Raw genomic sequence first — 19,800 nt, 5'->3', positions numbered from 1 at the left:
AACAAAGCAAGGGAAAGTCCTCCTTTTTATGATGGTATTAGATACAATTCATAAAGGAAACACTTTTTTTCCTCCTATTTAAGAATTGAAGATAATTTATGATTCCACAGGTTTTACATTTTACTGCAGGAATTAACACCCCTCACCCCTTTCCTACATGGACAAGACAGTGTAAGACATTCCCCTAAAGTACCCCCCTAAATCTTTCCTTGATTTAGTGCCAAATTTAGTACTGTGTAGGGGCTTCCAGAGAAACCTCAGTTTGGGCTGTAAAGGACCTAACTTGTCCCTGACATTCAGAGCCAGGCTCAGCACTGCTCCAAGTTTTGGCATTTCAGTTGACTCTCCTCAGAGATGCAGTCACTTTTGGCCACCATCTGCTTCTTTATACCTATGCCTTCTTCTTGGGAAAGCGGGAGGACATGCAAGCAGCAGAAATATGCAGGCATATGTGAAGAAAATATTTATCCAACTGCTACCCAAACAATTATCTTTAAGGTCCACCGATCCACACAGACAGGAGAAGCGTGCACTGCCGTCACACCTATGGGGAAGTTATGGACCCATATCTGCAGTCAAGGCCAGCAGCCTACAGATACACCCACAAACCCCTGGCACATCCCATACTGATCCCACATCGTTCCCACCTGTTTATTGGTCATTGCTAAATTCTGATCGACTTTCAGCAGTTCTGTGTCCCTCCACTCCACCTCGAAAGCCTGACGCAAGGTTCTTGCTCTTATCTTGGGCCAAGCCAAGCTGCTGTCCACCTGAGAGAAGCAGCAGTGCAGCTCTTGCCTCATTCTAAGCAATTCCTCTTTTGACAGTGAGAGGGGTAAACTTAGAAGCTGCCTGTTAAAATAACAAAAGCCATTTGCTGTTCAGCGATACAGACAATTTTACATAAAATGTAAGAGACATGCACACAAATACTTTACATGACAATGATCATCCTTTTTTGTCTTATTCGTACATCAGTTAATGATTCCACACAAAGGACTGGCTGCTCAGAACGTTCAAAATATCCTTGAGGATACTTTAAATTCTGCATACAGAACTTCCTGGACTGTAAAACTTCATTTTCAAGGGGAAACGGTTTTTGAATACTTAAAAAATAAATAAATATTTTTAGCACATCTCCTATGCAGAGAATCCTTCCACCTCTTCCGACAATACAAACCCCGAACTTAGGGCTGAAATTGAGATAAAAGCCTCCCGTAAAGCCCCCCTGTGGTGTTTCCCAGCACTTAGCAGTCACAGCTACTGAGAGGGTAAAAAAATAAAATAAAAAAGTATCTCTTTATTATAAACTCATATATGTCATCCCTCCTATCACCAAGTCACAAGGGTTCCAGCTGTTCTTTGTAAAAAAAGCCTTTAGCAGTCTGAACAACAGGGAATATATTTTAGCAGCAATTTGAATCACTCAAAGTTCCTGTTTTGTAGAAGGAAGGTTCTCAACACAGAAGTCTAGGGAACTGATCCTCCGGTCAAGCTGAAGGTGACTTAAAAAAAAAAAAAGGCACGGTAAAGCCTAAATTAATCTTCCAGTTGTGACTAACCTTAGACCACATTCATCATCATATCTTGTGACCAAAATATTTCCTTAAGAGTATTTCATAAAAAATAGCACAATTTTTTGTTTGGAAATTTTCTCTACTTCCCAAAAAACGTATTTGTATTTAAAGTATGAACAATATATTTTTAGAAAAGTAGTTTTCTTTTAAAAATATATTATACTGTATGTTCCATTAGGACTGATGCTTTTATTCAGTGTATCACAGACCTATACCACCTCATCATTTCACTAAAATATTTCTGAGTTTAGAAATCCTTACTTCTGTTTACCAATTCAGCGAAGTACAGACAAATCCTAAATTAAAACATTTTTAATGCATAAAGATTTTCTCTTTGAAAAATTACTTACTTTAAAGGCAATATTACTCCAAGCAAGCATTCACAGTATACTTAACCATTTCTCATGTTGTCTTAGACTTTTAGAAGAAAATCCGTACTATATATCCATGCAGATACATAGACAGAGATATAAAAAAAAAAAAAATACAGCAAATCACAGTTCTGTCATGTCCATGTTTAAAAAGGACTTTCAGCATTAATGATCTTCATAAATATTTTTGACTAACTCATGGTCTTTTTGATAAACAACAAAAATGAAAAGCTATCATTCAAAGTAATTCTTTGTGAAAACTAGATACGAGATGAGAACATAAACATGAGAGCTGGCATCTGTCATCAAAATATCAAAACTGACAGACAGTGGACTGAACATAAAGACACTGACTGATTTTAAGGGGCTTTTGAGAGTACAGTTGTGCAAGTGTTGCATTTTTTATATGTATTTTCCAGTACTTTACTGGAAAAAACAAACAGCTTACTGTTGCTGTAAATAAAGGCAGCATTTAACAAATACAACAGGCGACACTGCAGCCTGGGACACAATTATCATGGAATCGTAAGTCAGAAATAGGAAAGACCTGCTGGGTCATACAATCTACTTCCCTGCTCGTGCAGGTCTGCTCGCAGCAATATAAATACGAGATAAGACGACAAGCTAGAAAATACATTGAAATGGCTTATAGAAAAGTATTTAAAATGCTGAATAAAATACAAAGTCCTTGAAATTAGAATGAAAACAAGACAAATGGATTTTTTTTCTTTAACAACGCAAACATGCAACGGGCAAGGTTTCTTTTCATATTTCTTTTATATGGTTTGATACTGTGCAGCAGGCAAACTTACAAAGATGCTGCCTGCACAAAACTACCCTTGCAAATAGGTTTTGCTTTAAAGAGGTATGAAGGAGAAACCTTAACTAATGCTTCTGCCCCCGCCGGCTCAATTTCTCATGCCCAGTACGTTTGCTCCAGGGGCAGACAGCCTAATATAGGTTTGCCTGTTCCAATTTGCTCCCCTAAAGCTGCAATTTTGACAGAACGCTATTTTTTCATGTTCCCATGTCTGTTAACAATGTCTGTTATTAAATGGACATTGTATAGGAAATGTAGTAGTGTAAATATTCAGGTAATACAACGACTAGTCATAAGTGTACTTGAAAGATAAGAAGAAATGCTAATGAATGGTGCAAATCTCTCAAGGGCCTTGCTGCCCAGTCTGAGAGGCACCACGCACGTCAACTCTGGGCTGCAGCCATGGTCTCTCCCTAAGCAAGGTCTCCCAATGGTGGCAAGGCCACCACTTGCTTTCCCACCTCCCCAGGGTCACATCGTAGCAGGTAGCGATGGCCAGAATACACGCCCGGGGCCAGAAAACCTCTCTGCAAAATCCGTGCCATGACACTCTCTGGCTGGCGGCTCGGTGCCAGGGGCACTTTATCAGCAGGCCAGATCAGCCAAGTCTGATGCGTGGAGCCCATGAACCGGAGAGGTATGCTACTGTGCTGTGTATTTATGAAATATGGGGAAATACTGTAGCAGAACTTAAAATGAGCACCCAATGAGTAAGGCTTGACTTGTGGCCAGAAGGAATATATCAAAATTGAACACGGGGCTAATTAGGCCTGACATACTAAACGACATTTCCAAAGTGCTGGACCTCTGAGAGCAGACTGAGAATAATAATGAAAGATGCACAAGTGAAACCTGACATGGAGCGAACAGAAGTATAAAAACACTCCACATTTTGGTTTCAAAACCGCCGTTTCCCAGGATTTCCACTGCAGCGCTAGGAGTGCCGGCTCACCCGCCAGCACCGCAGGGGCTGGGCGCCTGTGAAAAATCCATTCCCAAGCGCACAACAGAGAACTGATCATTAGGAATTATACCCAGGCAGGTGTGAAAACCCCTAGTTCATCTCTATTTGCAAGAATAAGTAAGAAAAGGGTACAGAGAGATACTTGCATGAATACTGATTGTTCCCAGCTCCTTAATTTTTTTTGTTCCAAAAGGCTCGTTTCCAGTTCTTGGCTCAGCTTCTGCCTGGTGAGCTGAAGCAGCTCTTCAGCGGCCGTGCTCTTGTCACGCTCTTCCCTTTCAAGCTGTTCATGTTTAACAACCATCTCTTTTTTATGCTCCTCCACAGCTTCCAGCAGGAACATCTTTGGCACACTGAGCTTTACCAGTTCTTGCACAAATACTCCATACTGAACACGTTTAAGCTCTTCAACAGTTTTCTCTGTTAGACTAAATAGAAGCTCTTTCAGCTCTTCACTGGCCTCATTGTCAAGCTTTTCAGTAAGTTCTTCAAATTCAATGGTGTGATCACTCAGAAGGTTCTTCCAGTGGCTCAGGTAGTGAGTGACCTCCCTAGTAGTCTTGAAGGGGTCTCCAAGTGACAGCTGCTCCTTTCGATGCTCTTTCTGCTGATTCATTTGCCAAAAGAAGGAACAAGGTTAAGGGAAGGAACATCTCAAATCCTAGCTCCTTAATAGCTCTTTAAATACGTATTTCATAGCAATGCATAATTTCATACTTTTGTTTTTCAGTGTTCTCAAAACTGCTTTTCAGTGTCCAGAGACTTACCTAGCCCTCAAGATGATGGCTTTGTGTGCATCTAGCAGGCCTGTAATAATTCAGATTATTGTTGGATAGAAGGACTAACGCAGGCCTGTGATAATTTGGATTGTTGCTAGATAGAAGGCCTAACACCTAAACAAATGCATGATCTTATGGTTTGAAATAATCCCAACTGGCTGAACTGTAATGATCTGGCAGTGTTCCCGAAGTGAATCTGGATCAAATACCAAGGAAGGAAAAGAAAAAGAAGAAAAAAAAAAAAAAAAGAAGAGAGAGGGAAAAAAGGTTGGGTTTTTTTAAATTTTATTTTCCCCATCTTACAGCATGCAGCAATTTCATTGGAAAGCTAAACCAAAGCTGCCTATACTGAGAATAAATACAACAAATGAAGTCTCCATCGTTATACCTGCTTTGTCTTCTTGCAGCTGTATCTGTTAAAGAGCAGAAAACACTGAAACACATATCCCACAAAAGGTAAAATTAATCTCACCTAACTTTGGTCATCTAAAGAAATATCACCTAATCCAAGATAGTTTTTTTCTACATCCTTTAGGCAGAGAAAGATAGGGACCTTTGGATAACAACTCCCTTCCATTTATCTCAGATCACCTGCAAGTCACGTTCCATTAGGAGATGATTTGGAGCTCTTGGAGTTAGCCTCGATTTTTCGATGGCTGAGGTTAGGCGACATGAGTCCTACCACAAGCAGCCACAGGTACAGCATCTTTTAAATAGCTTGGTTTTGTAGCTGAATTTTAACTATGCTGTAGAAGTCATTCAAGTCACACATAGCCAGGAAACCCACAGAAAACAATGACTGTCACAGATCTGTGCCATCTCCCTCACCGACTCCAGAACCTCAGCTGGCTTTTGCCTGTCTGCACATTACAGAGGCTTGTCATAATCCCCTTGGACAGGTCAGACTAAGTAGAGGGGCTTCACAAGTTTCTCCAGTTATATTACTTTCTTGCAGGTTTTTCTAAAAGAACAGTTATTAATTACTGCATAATTAATACAGCACATGGCAGTACACAGCTAAAACAACGGACACTTATTTTCATCTGTGCTCCTGGCAGTGTTGACCCCTGTCTTAAGAACTACACTTTATTTTTCAATTCATGCCATTTTTAATTCATTATAAGCCCTGTGAAAATAAATATAGTGAAAATAATTACCTTTTGTAGCATTTCCCGCCTTCGCTTGGTAATGAGTTTCTGGCGAAGCTTTTGCTTTTCTTGTTTTAAATCATGATCGAATTTCTGTTTAACAGAATTAATTTCAGCCTCAGCTCGGTCCAGCAGCATTCCCAAATGACTTTCAGGTAGATGACCTGCTCTGTAATAACAGTGTTTGAAGCCTCTTATCCCAAATTCGTAAGAGCAAAAGGGTATTTGAGGCAATTAGTACCATAATAAGGCTCAAAGTAGACACACAGAATTATCTTTGTTTCTTTAGCAGTGATACCTGGGGGGATCAAACAAGCAAGTGGATAACAGAAAGATAATCTCAGAGATGAGTGTAGAATTGAGGCAGTTTGTGAAGGTAGAGTAAAGGTGTATGAAGAAGGAACGGAAACAAGAAAGGAAGGGAAGGCAAATGCAAAACCAATTACATTATCAGTTAGTAATGTAAGCGATATTCAAATGAGACATTTTAAACCTTATATATTATTCATAATATTTACACTTTTCATTTAATGCCCCTGGAATGCAATTCTAGATGTCTTTTATAACTCCTTCTCCTCATTAGAAATAATTTTCTCTTTAAAGGATGTAATCTAATCAAGCAAAAACAATTAAAAATTATTTTAAAGATACAAAGCAATCATATCCATGAAAAGATTTATATTCAGATTTCCTATTACATTTACATCATCAGAAAAATTATAAAGATTTCAGACCAATAGTGAAATAATCTAACAGAGAAAATTCTCAGTTTTAAGCACACAAATAGAAGTTTAAGACTATGGTCTACCTCCAGTTGCTACAATATTTAATTTCAAAGAGCAACCAATATCCCAACCATGCCTGCAACAGTTAGAAAAACGTCCTTCTCCACAAACTCAAGTTGAATTTCAAAAATTACCGGCTTTTATATTTACACCAGAAATTCCCCAATCTTTTTCAGACAACAGAAGAATAAAAGAACATCTTAATTCAGACCAGGCTGTTGGACATTTGTGAGTTATAATTTCTAATATTAAACACAGCGGACTTCCAAAATGTGGGGCTGAAAAGGTCAACGTGGAACTTTTGAGTAGAAAGCACCAATTCCTGACCTGCACCTGGATGTTGACCAAACACTTTCTGGCTGCAACAGAGAAAGATAGATGTGGTGGAATCATCCAGCAAATGAAAGATACAGGAAAGGCCATGCAATACAATGACTGGAAGATGACATGTATCTACCTATTCTTGGGGGGGGGGGGAAGAGCCTACATTATTTCAGTTTCAGGTTGTTGATTTATTTAGAGATCCAGTATGTCCACAGCTCAAACTGAAGGTGATGAAGTATTGTAAAACCTGTCTATTTATTTCTTTGGAATCTACTTATTTAGAAATCCCAGATAATAAAAATAACGGGCAAAATGCCTACCACCACATGGGAGTTTATGTGGCAACTTACATTAATCAGTATTACAGTAATGCCTAGAAGGCTCAATCCTGGCAATGGTTTCATATAAATACAGTATAAAAACCATTACAGTATTAGAATTAAAAGATGTCCTGTTCCCAAAGGACTCTGAACTGAAACACAAAATAAAAGGAGAGGAGAAAGATAATGAGACAGTATACACTGTATGATAAACTGCTTGGTCTCAGCACATCAGACATCTAATCACTGAAGAAGTGTGCAGGCACATGTTTAATGTCTTTGAACAAGGAGAATATTAATGAAGGAGAATACTGCAGTAACAACAAGGATGTTTACAGGCAGATCCTCCCAAATGCAGCGAGCACCATGGAAGGAACAGAGACGAAGTGTATGGCCCACAGCAGCAGTATCATAGGTCAATCAGAGGCAGACCTTGACTTCTCTGTACTGAATGAAAACACACAAAATTAGGAGAAAGTGTGGAGTGAGGGCACTAAAAGTAAAAAGTAGTAGTTTGTATTTGATGCTATGGAGAACTATCTAAGTCATGCTGGACCCCAGCAACGGAAGATTGTTTTATGAAAGCTAGAGAAGGCACGGGACTGTCACTAAAACATAAGGGAGGAAGATATGCAGCAGAAAAGTACCAGCCTGGAGGTACACCGAGGCTGAATTACAACACTATACAGAGACTATACAGAGGGAACCTGCAAGTTGGTGCCCACATTACTCTGCTTCACCTACTTCAGGTTTTCACCTGCTGAACTGACATCCTGCTGGTGCCCATATCAAAATTTAGGTAAATTAATTCACAGCCATAAATGCTCTACATACCAAAGTGCTACAAGCAGAAAGGGCTTTAAGAGATTATTAGAAAACTTTGTACGAACGCATTACTGCTGGAAGCATTCACTTTCCAATACCAACTCACTGAAAGGTCCAGCAGGACGCTGTTCAGACAATGACCTGGCTTATAACAAGGTCCATATAAATTGAGATTATTGAGAAGTGTAACTAAGAGACCAATATGAGATGTTTTGCTTTGAACTTCTATATCAAAGATAATCAATTGCCTACTTTACAAACACAGTTCACAAGAAATGCTTGAGGTCTTATAAAAATTAAAAATGTGGGAAAAATTTATAAAGGATCTCGAGTTGTTCGTACCTAAAGAGTCAGCAGAAATGGATTCAGTTTTTAAGAGACCGAAGAAGGAAGGAAACTTCTTGTGAATGAGCAGATATTGGCAAAAGAACGATGCAACATGTTACAGCTGCTGTAGTTCAAAAACATTGAGAACCTCGTGCCTCTGGGGATAACCAGAACAACCCAGAATAAATACTGCTTCAAGTATCACCCTCCTGCCCATTTATTCTTTAAGGGAAAACACAAAAAGCCTAGCTAGACATCTCTGAAATCTGTCATTACGGATTATATTTTAAAACTTGCTTTCCTGCCTTTTGACACTGCAGTCCATGGACTTGATTTCCAAAGGCACCGAGTACCCACAGCCTGTCCTGACAAATGGGATATTTTATTTAAATACTATCTTTAGAAAGTCCAGCTTAAAAACTGGCTGCTCGATATAATTTAAAGTGTTCACAACCCTCCCTAGAATTTGTTTGGTTTTATTTTGCTTTTTATAACCTTTATTTCTGGCCACACAGAATCTTTTTCATGTTAATTTGAAATTGTCTTGCTATCTGATAAATTTTAAACATCCTATTAAGCTCCATTTTTAAAAGACCTCTCCCCTCATCATTTATCTGCCGGTTTATGTATACCACAGATAAACAGATTCAGGGATATCTAATCTACATATTTTCTCAGTTTCTCTTTTCCATACAAACAGTTCTGCATTTTAAAATTCCATTTATAAAAGTAAGTTTAAGGCATGCTATTAAAGCTGGACACAATAGATTAAGACAGACCTGTATCTATATTGGGACAAGCAGATTCAATGCTAAAGCAAAAAATAAAAGGGTATTATGGATACAAATTTAAAGTACCAGCCATTCAGACCAGACTTCTCTCACTGCTGCAATTTGTAAATATTCCCCAAATCACTTTATAATTAGAAATTGAGATACAAGCCTACCTAGCATAGATTATAAATTCCTCTGGGTTTATACTAGGACATTTCGGTTTGCCTGTAGGGGGGGAGAAAAAAAAACCCAAACCAAAAAAACTAGCAAATAATCTGAAATCCTGCATTCTGGAGTTTTATAATCTCAACAGCTAGAGAATGAATAACAACATAAGTTTGGGCGGCGTTTGCCTGAAAGGAATTCCTGCCACAGCAGGTGTGGGAAGTCAGAGGAAAATAACTAGTTCTAGTTGCAGAAAGTCAGATGGGATTGTTTCTCTAGAAATGCTGTCTTCAACTATGGACACGTTTCCTTTGTCTGCAGAGTACTATGACCATTGCATGCTCTAGAAGAATTAATTTTTCATCTTGGTAATGATGCTTGTTGATTTTGGAAGTTTTTGCGTAGTATTTTTTTTTTTTGGTACATTTTTTGGGATAAGATCCATGAGGTCTTGGATTACTAATACTACATGTTTCCTCTCTGTTTTGTAGTTGATCTGTTTTGTGACTGTTAGGTGCAATAATAGGCATTAAACAATGAGTGGAACCTATTTTTCCAGCTTGAGAAGTCCCAGTTGTTCACTGCAATGATTTAAGCCATGGATGCAGTGGTCATACAGGTGAGGGTTTCTCACAAAGGCTTTTCACATAACCACAATATCTGTGAAAACATCTCAGAATGTTTCTCATAATCTGATTCCAAAGAGAGGCACGAACTGATGGAAGGGAACTCTCTGTGACAGATGTATCTGAATTATATTTCCTATGCCAAGACATTTATTTTTGTCTTTGAGCCACACAGCTGCAGATGTTGGAAAAATAGGCAAAGCAGTGCAGGCATACTGGAAGAACCTCTCTCTGATCAACGAATCTTGAGGCTAAACTTAGGGTATGATCCCAATGAGGCAGCACACAGGACAATCAAAAAGAAGAGCAAGGAAAAGTTACAAAAAACCCGAAGTAAATTACTTTATCATATCAACAGATGCAATCTTCAGTAGCTTTTAACAGACTTCCTGCTTCCTAATATTAAATTACTTCTAAGTCAACATTATGAAAGAAAAAACACAATGTAAAGACTGATATTTAAACCTGTTCTCTTAATGCATGTTCCACATGTTGTCAGTGACCGACACTAATATAGATGTCTAAAATATACAAATAAAGCTGCATACACAGGATCAACAGCAGCAGCACTAGGTTGTTTTCCTGCCCACTAACGTATTTTACTGCACTGGCATGCTCCTCACTAATCTCTCTGTATGCCAAATTAAGATATGCCACAGGGTAGCAGCAAGAGATCTCTCTCAGTCCTCCAAATTGCCACGTAATTTTAAATAACTATGTCTCTGGTAAGTCACCATTTCTCTCTCCACCTTGACTATGAGTATCCTCACACAGAATACTTGAATCAGCCAGGATCTGGTATGATATCCCAAATAAATTAAATGAGTGTGTTACAACAGTCCATTTCCAGATCTACTTTTTACTTCACCTGACCTTTACTTTTTAATATTCCCTGCAACAGGTGTATTCTCTGCTAGTCAAGATCCTCCCCAGTTACATTATTTATAAACATAGTCAGCTTTCTTTAGAAAGTATTCATGCTTTCCAGCTTGAGACTGTACATCCAGCTCCTCAAAGACGTTCAATCACAAGTGAATCAAAATTGCTTGTTTCTGTGAAATCCAGATATTTGCACGTTAAGAACCCAGACAAATGGTCTTAACTGGTACATGTTGCAATGGACACTCGCAGGACTCATCACATGATTGAGGACTACTTTCATGAATAATGGATGTATAAAGACATTGAGACTCTTACATGAGTCTGGTTCCCACTGAAGTCAGAATTACAAACCGGTACTATACGTGTTCCCAGCAATTCATCTCTGCACTGTACGAAGTGGACACAGACAACAAAGCCTCACCTTAGTGTCTGCTGGGATATTAACTAACCAAGTCATCAGCTACAAAATATTTTCTTAGAATTAACTTAAAAGATAACATTTTTATGCACCTTTCCTGCTAGGTAACACAGACAAAAAGACTTTTGAAGACTATTCTATTGCCTTTGAGATAATGTAGTCAAATGGCTGCCAAGAAAACAGTTGAGATATTTACCTTTCCATCTTATTAATGAGACTCGATATCTGGGTTGCTGCTGCATTTATAAGAGCAGAGGCTTGAGAATCCCTTAACCGTATCTTACTTATAAGATACTCCCTGAAAGCAAATCTTCTATTCAGATGGTATTTCTTGCTAGCTTGCAAAAAATCCATTAGCTCTTCAATGTCTCCCTACAGGAAAGAATGTGAACAAATATATTTAATTACATGTAATGTTACTTTCAGCTAACATCTGTGGGTATCAGACCAGATTTGCTCATTAACAGGACAAAGTTAAAAAGCTCTTACAAGTGAGAAACAATAAGCTTATATCAACTTAACTCTAATGATCACATCAAATTATTACTGTCATTTCAACAAAACAAAATAAATAACGTGCTGAGCTTTTGGTCTGAATACCTCAACATTGTGTGTACTCTCCCGAATAGTTAGTGCACCTCTCGAGCCCTGAGTTAACAGGTCATTTGACCAGGTACCCACAATTAAATACACATGCAACCCTACCAGTGTTAGTAGAACTGTTCCTGCTTAAAGCTATCCACAGGCTGAAAGGTCTTCTTGAACTGGGACCTGAAGACAGCATGTGTTCATTAACAGCAGTAAGTGGCATCATGTCCTTCTTTTTATTTTTTTTTTCCTTTCTTTTTTCTTTACAATGTATTGTATGATTACATAAATAAAGGGTAACATTTTCAAAAGTGTCTAAACTGACTTCAAAGCCAAGGATAAATCTTCCACGTGTGTCCAGTATAGCATGGGGAAAGCCAAGACCGCTGCACACAGGCTTGCTTAGAAGTTCCTGCTTCCAACAGTGGGGAACAGGAAGGGGTTTTGGTACTTACAAATGGGTCTGGTGGAGACTGGAGGTAGGCACACAATGGTCTATAGCAGACATTCTGCTAGCATCAGATAACCAAGACAAGGTCTGATATTCAGATGACCCATGTCTGAGCAGCCAAAACATTGTCAAAACTTCTTTCACTTGCTCTGTCTTCTGCTGGCTGCTCAACTGTCTTTTGCACAAGTGCTTGCTGCGTCTACATCTGACAGTGGCCCATATGTGGCTTTTCTGTACTGAGATCTGACAGTGCAGCTAGTTTCAGGAGTGGCCCTTACATGTTTTGACACCTGCTTTCCAGATGTTCTTTTTAACCTCCAGGCCCTCAACCTCTAGGACCACAACAATCATACTCTTCTTCAAGAAGCAGCCAGAAGAACAATTCCCAGAATTTTTGGAATCTAAAACACTAACTTTCAACACAAATGAAGTAAAAACCAACCAACCAAACAAAACCCTTGAGGAAACAACTCAAACTATTCCGTTGCAAGAGGCACAAAAAGTAACTGAAACCAAAACTAAAGTCCTGAACATACTCTTCATCAGCATCCCCGACCACGCAAGCTAGAGATACTCAAGCCCTCAAAATACAAAACCACAGCACTTCAGACATACCACAATTTCAATAATCTACATATTTGGATTGCAGGGCTCAGTACATCTCCTGAACTATAGAAAAGCACCTGGTGCCTAGGGGGTTTTGAAAATGCCTATACAGACAGGCCTCCAAAGGTACTTATCATTCATAAGACAGCATCTGATCTGTTTTAGAAAATGCCATTCATAAACCAGATTTAGGTACATAATGGTTCTCTTAGTTGCCTAAGTCTCTTTATTTGGTCTGAAATTACTTTTGAAAATGGCACTCTGGCATTTCTGTACCATGCTGAGAGCCCCATTAACACCAGCGAGGGTAGACCTGGAACCAGAAGTTTGCTGCACAAGCACAAATCCGTTCTCAGACCATCCTGTGGGGGAGGGCTTTAGGGGGAGAGCTCCACCAACAGAGCTTTCAGGAGCTAAGTAGAGCCCCAAGATGTGCAGATATATCAAAATATTCCCTGCAAAACTGGGGATTTATATTACACAATTTCCCACTGCATGGTGTAGACATGTTTTCAAACTTCTTTCTTCTGCATGATACAGGTGAGCTACTAGTCTTATTTTCCCTGAGCAGTAAAGACAAGCTTTAAGCACTTGGGTGCTTTGGAAATACTACCCATGAAAACAAAAGTCAGCACTAGGCACATAATGCTGTGGCAAACACATCTAACTCACTGTTGTAGAAAAAGGCCGTGTGTATGCATCAATATACAGTTGTGTAGGTGTCTAGATGTGCATAATGATGGCACTATACTTTTTAAAGTTCTTCCTAAGAAAATTAGTTATAAAAGTGGTAACATTTATCCTGAAACATTTCTCAAAAGTTACTGTGGGTTTGTATTCTGTCATTAGGTTAGGAATGGAGTTATCATCCTATTACCTGTATTTTAGAGTAATCTTCCACTAATGTTTTAGCTGCTTCCAACTTCAGTTCTCCCTTGAAAGTAGCATTTGTTATCTGTGTAAAAAAGATATTATGGAGCTCCTTTCTCTGGGTAACAGCCAGCTGTCTATAAGCCTTTGCAAAATATTCCTCCTGCTTTACCAGAAGGAACCTCTTCAGGCGGTCCTGCTCCAGTCTGTGAAGTCTATCCAGAAGACTTCGGTATTCTACAGCAGGCTGCAGAGAAGAGAAATAAATAAATCTGAAATTATTTTCAGTATTCAGCATATTTTAAAAGTATCAGTGCTACTAGCTCATACATGTTTTATGCATACTCTGATTACTGTCATTTCAGGTTTGAATCAAAGCTAATACTAAATCAGTGTACACTTTCCATGGTTTTCACCTGTTTGGAATGACAGGGGTTATACAGCTATCAATCTCGAATCCAGATAACACTTCCAAGGCATAATCAAGTCTTTTTAGAGTTTAGAAGCATTATTTAAGATAAATTATACAAAACAGCATGAAATTCAACACAAAGACTATGTATGAAATGAATTTCTTAGGTTTCATCAATCCTGAAATCCTATTAAAATTGAATAGACTCATATAAGTCAGAACAATGAAATAACAATAAGCATACTTTTTAAAAAACATATAAATTAGAAAAAAACTATTCAACTACAAATCCCTAAAAGTTCTTATTACTGGTGACTTACTTTATCTATTGGTTTCTACAGATTAATCCAAGAGCATCGTTTTAGAGCTACAGCAATGGAGTAGAATTAAACAGCAATTAATTTAAAAGCTTCTTTGCAAGGAATAATTTCTCATAGTTCTCCAGTAAGACTTAGATATTCATAGTTTTACTCTCAGATGGCATAAACTCATTATAGTATCAAAACATACATGTCCCACAGAGCAAAGAATGACTCTTATGCCAGCAGAGCTACCTAACAGTAGCTATGTTGGTCTTGTTCTAAAGTATTTATACTAGGTTCTATACTATTTATCAGGGGAGAACTGTCCTCTGCACCTCACCCCTCATTCCCAAGAGACACACTGCAGCAAATAATTAATCAAAAAGGCAGGGAATATACATTCTGTGTTTTGGCTGAGAAGGGGAGGAGGTTATTGCTCCAGCTGTTTTTCACTTCTCTTGGATGTCAGTACACCCACTGGCAGGAGCACAAGAGTGGGCCATCTCTAGCGCTCCGGCATGCCCTTTTGGACCAGGTTCCACAGCAAGTACAAAACCAGGTCCTTTCACAGACAGCAAGAGGTTAGTATGCGATAAATGGATCAGGACAAGTATTGAATTGGCCTTAATCCTTTGTTTGATTCAGGATTTCCAATATAAACCAGACTGAACCAATACCAATGTATTTTGTGCAAAGAAAAGCCACTTTGCTGAGAGCATATTTAGCGTGAATTCACATACTGAGTTTCAGTCAGGCCCCTCTCTCTGCAAAGGCAGGATTTATCTCAGTGAGGTGTATCTAAGTGTCAGACATCTAGTCTAGGCTCCTTCTATAACCAACAGAAGGAAAAAAACTTCTGCAGAGTACAATTCACCTCATCCTTAAAAAGATGTCCACAAGTATCCCTTCTTTGCCATCTCCTTTGACTTTCTAGCATCTTTAGTTCAGGATGTTCATAACCTACAGATACTTGAAAGCTCCCTAGAGTCACAATCTAAAATTCACCTGGAAACATCAAAGAAATTCAGCTGGCTCACTAGCCTTGTGCCACCAACTTTCTCCACACAACAGCCTGATAAACCAAAGTTCTTCCCGAGAGCCTCAACATACTGTAGTACCTTTGATGGGTCACACTCAGCAAAAAACTTTTGTCAAAACTGCAATCATGAATTGTCATAATAAGTCCTTAACAATTATAGGTATATGATACGCAAATGAAAATTATTTAAAAAAAAAAAAAAAAAACACCCACCAAAACAAAACAGAAGGCCAAAAACTTAAGTACTGTCTACAAAGAGAACATACACAAGTAAGGAATATACTGGTCTAAGGAATTATACTCCCAGAATAACTTATTTTGTCTCTATAATTGAACTGCAACAGACAGCTGGAAACTCAGCAGCATCCCGTTCAATACCCATGTATCCACTTGTGCTCCAGAAGTAAAGCCCCACTCATAAATAATGAACTGCACTATTTATTCCCACCAAGTCATTCTCTCAATATGAATTATAACATTAGACAAGCATGAAACATTAATTTGGGTATTTTAGCATTTTAAGCTTACAGACGTGAAATACTTAAAACTTAACAGAATCCTCTCCAGACACACGAAGGAAAAAAAAAAAAAGGCAGGGTGGGAAATCACTTTTATTGTAAATTGATTGAAACTAGACATGGAAGACTGGAGCATAATTTTGTACATGGGATGTTGGATTGGTGACCCGGGCTCTATTTTCAGCTAGTCACTACCTATGAAATACTGGGTAATGATACTTACCCATTCAGACAGAGATCTTTGAATGAAAGTGACACACATAAGCACTAAGCTTTTACTGAAAGGGAGACCCTGAACTTGTAAAGAATCATACTCCGCCTTAAATTATTTATCTCACTATGATCCAGAGGCTGTTTCCAAGAGAAGTCCACTCCCTGCTCTGCCTAAAATATAGATTGTTCTGCTTGCCTTCACTTGGAGGAAATCAGCCTTTGGTTGCGCTTATATTCTCATTTTCTTCAAAGTAAGAATATAAATATTGGAGGTTTTTCACCTAGATTGTCAGGTTTATGATGCAGAGAGTTTGGTATGTTTGGAATGTGCAAAATACTTTACACAGTGTCTGACTGGAGTTCTTAGGAACTGCTGCAGTAAAATATAGTAAATAAAAATACATCACTTTGCAAGGGTTTAAGTGACTATAAAAAAAAAAAATCAGGTAATGACAACCTTTTGTTTTCAGGTGTCATGGACCCTCTTGAGATAAATTCATTTTCTGGTAAAGTAAAACACAGTTTCTTCATAACAACTACCCTAATTATGACTTCTGAATTTTTGAACACATTTAAATTGTACAGCTTTTCTCTTTACTCTTCTAAAGAGGACAACTCAGCCATTCGCATCTAAAACAGAAACCATCTATATAAAACCATATATCATGCAAAATATCTTGATTTTATATCAGATTCACCTTTTCATTCATTTTCTTCATTAATTCCTCAGCCTCTTCATTTGCAGCTCTCGCTTTTTGGCATTGAGCCTCCATTTTCTTCCTAGTTTCCAGATTACATTCAGCTGTTAAAGCCACCATCTTCCTTTCATACTCCTCTTGAATCTCTTTCTCCATTGCAAGAAACTGCTTTTTGAAAATTGAACTCATCCTCTTCTCTACATGAGGAAAGAGGCTGTGACTTAAAACCATGTTCTTCATCATCACAGCAATCACTTCTTTACATATCTGCATTCGATATGCCTCCAGATCAGCATCTGCCCGCGTCAAGCTCGCAACCTCCAAGCTGTAGAAAGGTAATCAGGACTGTTGAAATCACAGATCACAGGAAATTTCTATCAGAAAACAAGGATATCTAGAATCATTCAATACTGGGTAACCGAATGGCAGCCGGAGAAGTGCAGGAATATCACAGTATATGAGTTTATTAACCATGATAGCAATCGTTCACTAAAAAGCAGGGTGAGCCAACTTCTACTACAGCAACTTTAATGAAATATGTCCACTCTTGCATTTCCATTTTAGACAGAAAAAGGAAAAGCTTTTCTTTAAAACTCAAAACATTCCCTCAGCTTAAAAGCAAACAAAAACCTCCCACAAAAAAAACCCCAAAACCACACCTCTGTTGGTAAGCAGATGAAGTGAGTATCCATATAGACCATAAATTTCACTGACTTTGTAAAATAGTTCTAAGTAGTTCTAAACTCAATGATCCAGCTACATTGATACATCACTGCTTCGTGTTCTGCGCTGGGGTATTCCCTTCTCTGCAGGGAAGAGCGGAGAGTGTTTTGATTATGTGCCAATACAAATAAATTAAAATAGCTGATCTCTCTCTCTCGTGAACATTAGAGTTTTAGAAAAGATAAAACCAGAAGGAAGGACAAGGTTTTTTTACAAAATGCAATAAATGTCATGTTGCATACGAATACATTCTTATTTGTCTTTAGAGTTAATTAAATTGGAATTACAATTATTCTCATTTCATATGCTACGTAACTACCGTAAATTCTACAGCTTTGCCTATTCCGCACTCAATTCAGGATTGGAGAATTAGGTGGGTTTTGCCCCTGCATGTCAATTTACATGAACACACAGCACTGTATGCTTCTATGTGAGGATTAAGTATACAAGAATTTATTTGTGACCTACAAAATACACTTCTAAGAGCTTAAATCCATTCTTTTTTCAGTTGGGCTAAATTATTGGTTTGATTTGTTCCATAGTCAAATCTTAGAATAAATTACAAATCCATAGCAAAGGTCTTGGCAAGATTTGCAAGACAGCAGAATGATACTATATTCAGAATGGTATGTATCAAAGCATGCAAATCTATAAACACTTCACCTTTTTGTCAAACAAACTTTCCTTTCCTTATGTAAGCAAATAAGGTTTTATAACTACAAGTAAATCAGTGATATGTTATTATCACTGCCCCTCTGTTAAACACAGGAGAAGTATTTTCCCCATTTAGGAATCAATGGGATAGAATTAAGTTGTTTTCTTACAACTCAAGTACTTGAAGTATTTAGGAGATATTAGTTTAAGCTATGATAATCTATCACAAAGAGGCAGAAAAACTGTTGCAGTCTCTCAAAACCCCAGAAACGCACTGGCAATGGCCACGCTCGTCTTGGTGATCTGCTGCAGGCCTGGCTGGTTGCAGCTGCAAAACCTCCTCCATTTCCCCCCTCTTCCTCCCATACAGGAGCAGGAATCACTGCTACATGGGGCCAGATGCCTATGCCTGAAACACTGCGTGCCTGAAACATTCTTCACAGTAATTTGAAGGTCCCATAAGAGCTAATATTTTCTATAATGTCCCCAAGACAACACAACAATCCAGCTTCTCTGTGCTGTGCACAGATGGATGTTGCAAGGCAGCACCTGTGCATACATAGCCTTCTTGGGTGGTGTTCAGCTACATCCATGGTCGAGTGCCCCGGGACACTGAGCTGCTCCCACTGCCTGGGGAGAGTCCTTCTTGCTCCAGGACAGCGGGACAGACACAGAGGACAGGTGATGGCAGGATCAAGGGAACAGGATGCTGAAGCAACACAGCAAGCACTTCAACTGGGCAGTGCAGATGCGTATTTTCTATCTTAGTCTTTCTGTTTACAGAAGTCCTAGGACTTTTGCCGACATAGCCAGCTAGTACTAAGCTGTTTACTTATGACAACTAACTTCAAACAAATAAGTGTTTCAGTTTTGTGCAAAAACACTTAAATAGAAAGAAGGATCCAAAAATGGGAGTTTTATGCTATAACATTTCCCTAATGACTGTCAGGCAGTGGTAGGAGGCTCTCTTCCATAGATTCACCAATTCATTATTACCCTGTAAAATCTAAGCCACCAGATTTATTTTTCTGTTTTAATTCCTGCTGTCCAGTAGCTCTGATTTAACTGAAGCCTATCCACCTTTTGTGAGAAACATCTGTTTTCAAGCATTCCCTAATAGAGAACTAAACAACACTTTAATTAATTGTCCACTTGATAATTCCTTTAAGACCTAAAAATGGTCACCTTATCCTCAGCTTGAATTTGATTAGTTTCAACTTCCAACTCTCTTTGTTTGAAAAGAATAACAAGTTCCTTAGTCATTCTTTTTCTGTTCTTCACAGGTGCACTGATAGAAGGTGGTCACAGCACCTACTAACCTTTTCTTACTGAGGCGTAAAAGACTGAATTCCTCATCTCTCTCCCTGGAAGGCAACACTTCACAGCTCCACCACGTTGATACATAGCCCTTAACACAACATTTATTTCTTACCACAAATGCAGGATTTTTTTCAGTATGCTTTGAAAGAAGATTAAGCCATTCCTCACCCACCTCCTTAATTGTTACTTTTCCAGTCGTCTTCAGCAGTCATCCCAAGAATGAAAGCCAAAACCAAACATCATCACAACGTTTCCTATTGTTATCTTTCCCTCAGTCTTCCCACAGCTTTTCTTCCTATTTA

At 38.5% G+C, this 19,800-nt stretch overlaps 2 protein-coding genes across 5 annotated transcripts in view; one reads left to right on the top strand and one right to left on the bottom strand.

Annotated features, from left to right (window-relative positions):
- Positions 1-19,800, top strand: part of EVC (EvC ciliary complex subunit 1) — a 510,906-nt gene that overhangs the window by 395,040 nt on the left and 96,066 nt on the right. The window lies entirely within an intron of this gene.
- The window catches only part of EVC2 (EvC ciliary complex subunit 2), a 79,513-nt gene that overhangs the window by 23,736 nt on the left and 35,977 nt on the right, over positions 1-19,800 (bottom strand). For 2 of the 4 annotated variants that reach the window (XM_075499729.1, XM_075499731.1), the window contains exons 10-15: positions 16,802-17,126; positions 13,627-13,866; positions 11,301-11,476; positions 5,669-5,828; positions 3,875-4,339; positions 648-848 (exon numbers count right to left, since the gene is read on the bottom strand). In XM_075499729.1, the coding sequence (XP_075355844.1) occupies positions 648-848; positions 3,875-4,339; positions 5,669-5,828; positions 11,301-11,476; positions 13,627-13,866; positions 16,802-17,126 (1,567 nt within the window). The remainder of the gene's footprint in view (positions 1-647; positions 849-3,874; positions 4,340-5,668; positions 5,829-11,300; positions 11,477-13,626; positions 13,867-16,801; positions 17,127-19,800) is intronic. The other 2 variants (XM_075499732.1, XM_075499730.1) reach the window with 2 other exon arrangements.

Source organism: Mycteria americana, chromosome 4, assembly GCF_035582795.1.
Source record: "Mycteria americana isolate JAX WOST 10 ecotype Jacksonville Zoo and Gardens chromosome 4, USCA_MyAme_1.0, whole genome shotgun sequence".
In the NCBI taxonomy this organism is placed as follows: domain Eukaryota; kingdom Metazoa; phylum Chordata; class Aves; order Ciconiiformes; family Ciconiidae; genus Mycteria; species Mycteria americana.
The sequence above is the reverse complement of the archived record's forward strand: the minus strand, read 5'-3'. Positions and strand labels throughout refer to the sequence as shown.